Genomic DNA, 10,814 nt, shown 5'->3' with positions numbered 1-10,814 from the left:
AGCCCATTAAAAGCTCTATGCAGCCATGAAAAAAAGGGAAAAAGGGGTAACATCACAGTGTGGTACTTAGGAGTGCTCTTACATTTTGTGTGTTATGTCTTTATTTACTCACCGACGACCCCCCCACCCCACCCCCACTGATGTGCACACACCCTCTTCTTACAGCAGATACATGTCACCACTAATGGACATCAAGTGCTTCCTTTTTTGCAGCTCTCTTCGGGACATACATTAGTGACAGAAAAACCCATAAATAGAGCACATACACACGTTAGCTCACCTGTACACACACACACACACACACACACACACACACACACACACACACACACACACACACACACACACACACACACACACACACACACACACACACACACACACACACACACACACACACACACACACACACACACACACACACACACACACACACACACACACACACACACACACACACACACACACACACACACACACACACACACACACACACACAAGCCACTCACTCTCTTTTTGACAGGATTCACTGAACAACCTGAAGATTGTTAAGGGAGTTAAAAGCAATGAGAAGGATGTATCAGAGGATAAAGAGCATACCATTAACAACCATCTGATTAGCAGTTTTAGAAAGCTAGATATACTTCAATTCTGATACTGGCCCCGATTCATAGTGATCCAAGATAGTATGTGTACAATTTCTATTTATATATATTTTTTTATGTTTTGTTTTGCTGAAACTCAATGAAAATTTCAATTCTGCCTATTTTTGTTGAATGTCTTAAAAGTGTGCTTTTAAAAAGGGATATGAAGGCAATTGTTTTATGTGCACAAGTCATTTGACTTTCAGTGTCATACATCTAGAATCCTTCATGTCCTTCCGAATACTGATTTGGTATAAAAACAAAAGAAGAAAAGCTGGGAACACTGCTGTCGAGTCCTCTACATTCATTGAAGTCTGTCAAACCTCAGGGAGTCAGATCTTCTCCCAGGTCAGAACTCTCAATAGAAGAAAGCCATTCTCCATTTTTAGCCATCCCCCGGTGTTCAGCTCAGTTTGTCCTGGATGTTCATCAGACTGCTGTACGACTTGGCCCGTTTTGCTATGAAGAAGATTGCATTGCATGATTACACAGTACTATTTGAAGAGTAATCTAGTCATTAAAATTAAGAGATGTTTGTTGAATAGCTTTAAGGTGCGAACACACTACACGCGTTACACGCGTACAGACGCGTATAAAATCGGCTATTTTTCCATAGGGAACCATTGGTTTACGCGCGTACATGGCGCGTAGATGCGTCACTCGCGCTAAAGCAACATTTTAGCCGCGTTAGCCGCGTATGAGCCGCGTATATACGCACCTACGCGCTGAGTTCAAAAAATTTTACTTTTTACGCTCCTACGCATGACGATTTGCCGCGTTGGCCAATCAGCTTGACCCGACGTCACATACATTGGAACGGTCGGAGAACAGTGTACTGTACACAGAGGCTGATGAGAGACACCGAGGAGAAAAATGTATTGCAGGCAGCCGAGCCGGTGCTGTATGACAGCAGCTCGGGAATAGAAGACGTGGGGAGAGTAAACCAGGCGAATGGACTTCCTGGTTAATTCAGTGAATATGTGCGGCTGTGCTTTAGCCGATAAAACAAGTTAGCGCCGTATAGCATTAGTTAACTCACCCGGTTGTGTGTGGGCGGCTAGCGCCTCATATTATGAACCCAAACATGACGGCTATGTCCGGGGGACTTTCACAACAAGTACAGCGAAGCACCGGTGTTGATCTACGCCAGCCACGGTCCCCTGTGACAGCCAGGTAGGGTAATGTTGGCTACTTGGCTTTATGTTGTGCCGCCGTGCACCGATGCTGCTGTAACTGTGTTTGTTATGTAGCTGCCGTGAATATGCAATGCTGTTTTAATGCTAGGCTATTTGTGCTGTTCAGTTTGTCTTTTGGCACAGTTGTTGGCCGTGTTGTTGTTGTTTTTGTGCGGACATGCACGCTGTTGTGTTGGGTCGGGTCTGATCGCAGCCATGGTTAATTAGGGGAAATACAATATCGGATATAAGATTTACGTGCGTAACGCAGCTAAAATGTTGTTTGATCATTTTGTGTCAAAAATGGTTCTATGCGCAGGGAGACTACGCACTACGTAGTCTCCCTGCGCATAGAACCATTTTTGACACAAAATGATCAAACAACATTTTAGCTGCGTTACGCACGTAAATCTTACGCGGGTAACGCGTGTAGTGTGTTCGCACCTTTAGAATTGCATAAAACATCTCCAATGGGCCTCATGCAAGAATAGTCAACACATTATACCAAAAATGTGACACGTTCTCTGAAATGGCTCGTACTTGCTACTTAGGGACACATCCGTTCATACAAAGTGCTTCTAGCATTAGGCCAAATGTGTATTTGACCTTTCTTTGTTAAAGCTGCACTATGCAACTGTGGGTGTATCAGAGAAGTGAACATTGGTTAAGGTATATTCTTATACCGGAATAAACAAACTTTCCTCACAGGAAAATTGGATCCCTGGAACACTGTTGGAAGTTGGAAAGCTTCCTGAAAAGTTAGTGTTTCACTTTTGGTGTTACAACAGCAGGGCCAACAGTTTGGTTTACAAACACATTCTAGTTTTACCTGTGGTTCCACTTAAAATAATTAACTTTTTATTTATGATGATAGAATTATTCAATACTAAGAATTACATGTAGATAAAATATGTTTTATAAACTAACTGCACGCTCTGCAAATGAAAACAAATCCCCCTCCTCTGAAACTGCATAGTGCACCTTTAAACACTCAACGGCTACGCCCCGTCCACCGAATTCCTATAAATATCTTATCAGAAGACACACACACACACACACACACACACACACACACACACACACACACACACACACACACACACACACACACACACACACACACACACACACACACACACACACACACACACACACACACACACACACACACACACACACACACACACACACACACACACACACACACACACACACACACACACACACAAAGTCTTGTCTATCATCCAGAGGTTTGCAACAAACCCAGACAAATATCACAGTCAGTCAACTAATTCCCCCCTATACCCTACTGCAGCACAAAGACCCCAAGCGCCTCAAATCCCCGTCAAAAAATCCCTCCGTGTGACAATGGGCAAATTAAGCTGGTTACTCACGGTGTATGAGCTTGCGTTTCTTTTGTTCCGAGTGAAGGAAGCTGCTCAAGTAGAAGATGATGGGCAGAAAGAGCATGAAGCTGGACACGGCGATGACAGGCACCGTCTCCGCACGGGGGAAAGAACAATTGAAGTTCTTACTCCACAGTCTGCGGGTCATGTTCATCTGAAAACCAAAGGGCCAAACGACAACAGACAAAACTTCAGCAGACCACAATCACACGGACAGAGTTACAAGAACGTTGACCTTCTCAAGGTGCCTAGTCCTCACAGACAAAAGGAGAGGACAGAACTCAGGACAGCCTTGGTTCATCGTTTAAATTTCTAGTATCTAGTAATGCAACCATGGAAACCACGGAAAAGGACAGTACATTTCGAAAGAATGGGGACACAATAAAGATGTCCGAGAATTGTTTACTTTCGGTTTAATCATGAAATTGTATTCTTGTATTTTAACAAAAGAGAAAAGTTGCACAGGTTCAGACTTTCCTCATTTGGATCCTGTGTTGTTTTCAAGGTTAAGCGTGAACCGTTAGGTTTTATCATTTATATAACTTGGTACAACTTCCATATTATTAAGTATGCCAGAAAAGAAGTCAAAATACATGCCTGTCAGTATTAAGTAGTATTATGTTAGAAGTACCCAGATGTCCTTTTACATATGGTCGCATTTTGCAAGCATGTAAGCAGCATGCTTTTTTTGGCTGTGTCGAACCACAATCAAAGTATATGATCTCATTGAAGGTTTAATGTTTAAGTATATGTTTTGTCTGACCATCATTAGCTCACGTCAAGTTTAAATCTGTGTATATTCTGTGAATAATTCAAACTAGGAACTGTGTTGTGTTTTTATGATTTTTCTGTGGGTTGTTTTTGTTTTTATTGTTTCTATTATTGTTTCTTTGGATGTCTTGACTGTTGTTATGTGACTGTTAATGTTGGTGTGATATTGTGGAGTATTTCTAATGTAACAACGCACTGCAATGTAAAAATGCACAGGTGTTGAGTGGACTCCAGGAAGAATAGCTCTGGCCATGGCCTCAGCCCCAATCAATCAAATCCTCTGCACACTGGGAAATGACGTTCCATTGACTGAACAACCTAGAGAGAGAACAGCCAGCGCTATGGATTGCGCTGTATACATAAGCAGAAGGGTCAAACTTCAAGGTGCAATGTTAAGGTGAAATATAATGTCCCAATGGATTGCATAGTGCATGCAGAGGGCATACTTTATAAAAGGTCAGCTGCAGTATGTAGTAGAGTAAAAAGGAAAAGTATGACATTTGGAAGGCAGGATTACATTTACTTGTCACATTTAGTGTGTCATTTTCATTTTCCTTTATTTATTCTCGAAAGATCAATTGAGGGTTACCCTCTTTTACAATGACGTCGAGACAATTACAGATACACAATATACAATGAGAATACACAACAAGCTTACAAAGAGACAACAACAATTAAAACATTCAGATCAATTGAATAAAACAGAACAATAGCCTAATTAAAAACAGTTACAAGTGGAGTGGGGCTGATTCAAAATAATAACTTTAAATTGGTTAACAGTTATGAGTGTATTTATTTTAATTTGATGTTGTGTACAGAGTGGTATAAATGCTGACATACATACCGCATCCTCTATGTCGATACAAAGAGTGTTATTCTTCTCCATGCCGCTGTACAGTTCATTCAGGTCTCTGTATGGACTCTTGCAGCTTTTGCACAGCTCCGAATGGTTCCCCTGGGACGGAGGAAAGAGGACAACAGACAACGCAGTCAGTTTCTGAAACACAGACTCATGGTAGGCAGGCAGATAAAATCACCTCATTCACGGCTTACCTGTTGATACTTCTCAAAGCAGGTGAGCGTTAGGTTGAGGGTGGCCATGAAGTACAGTGTGTCGTTGCTCAGGCTGTGGTATCCTACAATGCACTCTGCACAACAGGGAAACAAAAAAGAAGACAACATTGGTTAGGTGTATTCATTCAGTGAAAGTGGACATGTTAAATGAGATCCAACAATTAGTATTGTGTGATTTTGAACCATGTTTTCGGCTGATTTGGTTTATCAACACAAGAGCTTGATATGTCAGAAACGACTTCAAAACAAACCATTCATTAGTTGACAGATAGGAAGTTGAATTGCATGATTCAGATAGTACATTATTCATTTGAGAAAGGATTCAAGAACAATGCCAATGATTATTTCTCAGTTGTTGATACTCACTCAAATCTACCAAATATGATAATAAAACCATCCAACAAACTAAAGTCACATGCTGCAATGTTTGACCCCTACAACATCCAGCGTGTCCCACTGCCCGCTCTAATTAAAGCCAGCCCACAAAGAAGAAAAAAAACACATTGAACCAAACTGAATAGTGCCTTCACTTGACCCTGCACTCTGACCAAAGTGGCCAAACGCATGTGTGTGAGTCAGAAGTTCACACGAATGCCACGCCACGGAGTCCCACAAGATGCGTAATCATTTAATGGGTGGTTCGGTAAAACCCAGTTGAGGACTTACCTTCACAGTGTGATTTGTCCCACAGGTCTTCCAGGTTGCTGTAGAGCACATAAACCAGCATCAGACGATCACTGCGCAGGAGGGTCCCACTGCAGCCCTCTGCACCAGGAGCCACCTGAGGACACACACACACACACACACACACACACACACACACACACACACACACACGTCTGTATATCCATATGTAACATCTCAGCTGAGGTATGCGTTCAAAACAAGCAGATGCATTCACGTTTCCTTAAAAAATCTGTAAACAGTGAGTCAGTCACATGATGAGGCTCGTGATCATGAGACAACTGACTCTGCTGCCTAAACAAGGGCCAATGCCTTGACTCAAACAAGACTTTGAGACAAGATCACTGCAAACTGAAGACACATAGGCTATATACAGTGACTTTGCACGCACCTGTTCCGAGGAAATGTTCGCATAGATTTCCTTGAGGCTTCCATAGGCGGGGAAGCAGTTCTGGCAGACTTTGACAGGTCGGGCAGCGGGCACCAAGCAGTTGACGTAGGCCACGTACCGCTGGCCGAAGATGTGTAGCAGCTCGTTGCAGTAGTCGCTTATCTCCAGGTCTTCAGGGAAGGCAGACAGCAAGTTTAGGGAGAAGGCGGGGTGCACAGCGGGTTTAAACACAGGCGAGTTCACAGCAGCAGAAGAGCTCAAAGACGGGTTCATTTGTTCCAGTTTGTCCCCCAATTCTGACACGCTGAGGTCTACCCCGTCGCCACACACGAGAGCGTAAATATTTATCACCAGCAAAACCAAAAACGAGCTGTATCTAAGAGGAGACATGGTGGAAATTGCGATTCAAGCATCTGTTCCTCTTCTTTCACTCAAAACATCCCATGATTTCCTGTTTTCACTCCGAACGCGATCATGTGACGCGCCTGTAGTCTCGCGAGAGCTCCTCGTCGATTCTAGATCAGTAGGGCACTGTAACTTTGAGGTTCATACCAAATGTATGTTAAAATTTAACTTTTGAAGGTTGAACATTGACGTTTTGTGTTTCTATCTATCTATCTATCTATCTATCTATCTATCTATCTATCTATCTATCTATCTATCTATCTATCTATCTATCTATCTATCTATCTATCTATCTATCCATCACTATGTATTTACTCACAAAGTCAGTGCATTGCAAAATATAATAATGTAATAAGCTAATAAAAAATGTAGGCTACTATAAAAAACCTGAAATCTATCGATCTAAAACACAAGTTGATCAAAAATATGACAGAGTTGACTATTTCCATATGGTCACTCACTGCCTACAGTTTGTGCTTGTGCATGCGCAGCAGTGCACGCTTGTAGGAAAGAGATAGCCGCTCCTCGTGGTCCTCTCATTATTTACGGGTTTTTGACACCATACAATTTTGCAATGTGCGCTCGGCTCGGAGCAAATAATTACGGAGTCAAGGTAAACGATTTGGGCTCCAATCCTGATTGTGATAATTGTCAAAAACCCCCTCGAATCAAGCGTCCGCAGTCAATGGTCGCTAATGTGAAATTAGTGGCTCTTGATAAACTTGCAGGCCGCATCAATTCTGCAGTCATCAGAGCCTAATGAAAATAAGGGGGGAGAGAATGCGCGCGGCATTAACAGCCTATTCTGATGCTCGAGCGCGACTTCAGCGGTAAATATGGATTCTGGCCTCTAATGCGCCTCTCACTGCACATGGCACCGGCAGCTCATTAACTCTTCTTCTCCTGACCAGAGTTCACCTAATTGTTCAGATGTTCCCCATTCCTTTATTATTCTCTATAGTGGCTCCTAGAATGAAGACATGATTACAACCGATAAACCCTGTGGGATTCTGTCTTTCTATCTGTTTGTGCAGTAATAGATCTCCATTTGGGTACAATCTAACGTTTGAAAATGTTTCATAAAAAAAGAAAAAATCTGTCAAATGTTTTATTATTATTATTATTATTATTATTATTATTATTATTATTATTATTATTAATATGGGTGCATCAACAAAACATATAGGCTCATATGAGTCACAGCCTGCATTGGTCACATTATTCGCTAAAAAGTTCTGGGTGTCTTTCCTCTGCGGGCTAATCAGCAGAGCAGCAAGTGAAATCGGCATATCATTACTTTTCGAGATGACCGTTATTGTCAGATGGCTGAACATGCCTTCATTAGCATGAGATAGATAGAGAGGACAAAAATCACTAATTGGGTCCATAAATTAGATGATGGTGATGATGAGAGCCCTTCAGGAGAGATGGCAAGACAGGGTCCAAGGAGCTCCTCATGATTTGACGACCGATACAGGCCTAGACAGACAGCATAACCATGAAGAAACCGTTCAGAAGAAGGTAAACCTATAGTGATATTTGGAGGGGGAACCATCCTTTTAGGGTCTTTAACGAAGCAGTGATCCGATATTTTACTTAAGTTAAAGTACAAATAAAACATGTGAATGCATGTTAAAGTCTAGCATATCATTTACATAATAGCATATAAGCCAGTACTGTAGTTCAAAAGTAAATGTACTCATTGTGCAGGGAAAGTGTAGCCTTTAATTTACATTATTTGACATTATTATTGTTATTAATGCTGTGAAGCTGTCTATGTAAATCCAGTGGTTCCCAACATAGGGCTTTGACCCCCTCCAAGGGACACACGATACATTTTTTTGGGTCATGAGATGAATGAGTTTTGGAAAATGAAAGAAAGAAGAAAACAGTTCTGCGGTTTAAATTTTTGCTTTTTTATTTTTAAAGTGTATACCTCTTTTCTCGGCGATGAAAAAGTATTTGAATGAAACTATTTGAAAAGGGGAATTCAGTCTCCCATGGAATTTCTGACAAATCAGACATCTGAAACATGACAAGCAAAGGACCCAGGAAAGAATTCAAGAAATAAAAATGAAAATGTTTCTTTTGATTATTGTTTAAAATATTAATCTGAAAAGCCAATTGTAGATTAATGTAGTGGATCAAAAAGTAAACTATTTCTCTTTCAATCTTAGTGAGATAGAAGTATAAAGCTGCATAAAGGCAGAAACGTACCCTCAAAATTGTATTTAAGTGCACCACCTACGAAAATGTACGGGTATAAAAAAAATTAAAAAAAATTTTTTTTAGCTCTGTACCTGTAATGTTGCCTTAGGATAAATAGTTTGTTTGAGAGTGTGATGTGGTCCTTGTGAAAGTCTCTCTAACTGGACCATCCCAGAGGGGTTAACTCAAAACCATCCAGACTTAAACTTGGCTCTTGGCGTGGGGAGAGAAAAACTAGCTGTAAAGTTATGCAGAAGTTATTCTTCATCCTTCGGGCCGTCCCTAATCCGCCCAAAACCTCATTCTTTCATCGGAGAACTGTGCCTCCTTTCTTGTCCCCTCCACTCTATACAACATAAAGTCAGACTGCATTTAATGGTTATGTCGGGATGGGAGAGGGGCTTTCTTCTTCCCCCTTTTCTCCAGAATATTGCCCTTTTCGTCGTGTGAGTCTCCCAACCCGCGGGGACCCCCATATTCTTCCCTCGGCGTCTGACTCGAATCTCAAACCAACCCTGATTTTCACCACTTCGCTGGGAATCGCGGGGAGTGATAATAGAGATTTCGCTTTCATTTTATACGCTTGACTTGGTTATTGTTGCTTTTCTCCTCTCCCGTGATTCTCCCCTTTTCCAGGGATTAGCCCTGACTTCGCTTTGCTATACTGGCCCGCCGAAGTGCCCCTGAGCCCCGGGGATGACAATTGATGCAGATCAAGGCATGGGCCTATTCGGGCAGCCTTTCAATAGGAACCGACCTGAGTTGGCCTAAAAAAAAAGGAGGCAGTTTTAATAGAAGAAAATGATGGTGCTCAGTTTGCTTCCCACAAATTAATTGATAGATATTTTGGGGGGAGCGTTGCAGGTTGGTATTGTTGACAAAAGGAATACAAGAAAGGCTATAAGCAGTTTTTTTATTCATTTTTTCATCCACTCTGATGATGAAGATGTTGAGGGTTAGGGTGAAGTTAGAAGAAGATGAAGAAGCTGCTGCTGATGGTGATGTCAAGGGCCATAAGTGGACAGTGATTGTAAAGATATAGTATGTAGGGTGAGAAGGATTCTGAACAAGATGCTGGCCATGATATCAGGTTACTGTGATTGAAATGACGGTGACAGTGATGGTGGTGAGAGTAAGTATAGACATGCTGAAGAAGACCATGATGACAATGATGTGTATGTTGATGGCAGATGACGAGGAAGATTATGGAAGTATAATGTCTTGGAAACGACGAGACAAAAAATGCTGATGCAGATGATGATAATGATCAACGAGAAAGAGTATGCTGAAGATTCAAGTATGGTTTTCTTTCTTTCTTTCTTTACACTGGTTTCCAGGAGCTGGCAATGGACTAACACACACTAGAAATAATGTTTAAAGGTCACATATTATGCTAAATGCACTTTTTAAATGTGTTCTAACATATCCATGGGTCCACGGTGTGCCTAGAGACTGCCAAAATATTTAAAAAAATAACAATCTCTCCTTTTTTCACTATCCCCCTTTCTGAAACCCCCACCCCTCCCCCCCAATATACTCGAGTCAGAATTCTCGCCGACTATTACGTCACAGTCGGCACAGCCACATCCCCATATTTTCTTTATATGTCCATGCTTCCCCCCACATTAGTAACCAGAAACGTCCACCGTATGATAACCCCCCACCCCATTTCTTATTGGTCCACGGCCCCGAGATCCGATGGAAAATTTTCCAAGCGACAGCCATGTTGCTTTCCCCGCTAAGCGACAAGATGCCCATAGTACAGCCTGAATGTTACATACACCAACACAGAATGCTTTTGCTCATACTCCACTAATTTATCTTAACCACAGCAGTCTATTAATGCCTCATTTTTAATAACACAACGGATAGGAAGCTACTTGTGCTTTTTTTTAAACGGTGAAACTAAAATCATTGTTTTTATTGGTATTTTTGACTGCCTGGTGTATAGCTATTAGCTTTGGGACAAGCAACCAGCTTTTGCTCATAACACGCCGTTTATATTCCCCACAGCAGTCTGACAAAGCCTCGTTTTTAGCAAGACAAAGCATAGGAA

At 41.7% G+C, this 10,814-nt stretch overlaps 1 protein-coding gene across 1 annotated transcript; it reads right to left on the bottom strand.

The window, feature by feature from the left end:
• Positions 1–219: 219 nt before the first annotated feature.
• On the bottom strand, positions 220–6,570 carry ostm1 (osteoclastogenesis associated transmembrane protein 1). The gene is made up of 7 exons (XM_080047585.1): positions 6,146–6,570; positions 5,737–5,851; positions 5,050–5,144; positions 4,841–4,951; positions 3,214–3,379; positions 433–1,103; positions 220–280 (listed from the first exon to the last, which is right to left on the bottom strand). The coding sequence occupies exons 1-6, from the start codon at positions 6,533–6,535 to the stop codon at positions 1,048–1,050; spliced, it is 933 nt and encodes a 310-aa protein (XP_079903711.1). The 5' UTR covers positions 6,536–6,570; the 3' UTR covers positions 220–280; positions 433–1,047.
• Positions 6,571–10,814: the final 4,244 nt, after the last annotated feature.

The sequence above is a fragment of the Ammodytes marinus genome, assembly GCF_949987685.1.
Source record: "Ammodytes marinus genome assembly, chromosome: 19".
NCBI lineage: Eukaryota > Metazoa > Chordata > Actinopteri > Uranoscopiformes > Ammodytidae > Ammodytes > Ammodytes marinus.
The sequence above is the reverse complement of the archived record's forward strand: the minus strand, read 5'-3'. Positions and strand labels throughout refer to the sequence as shown.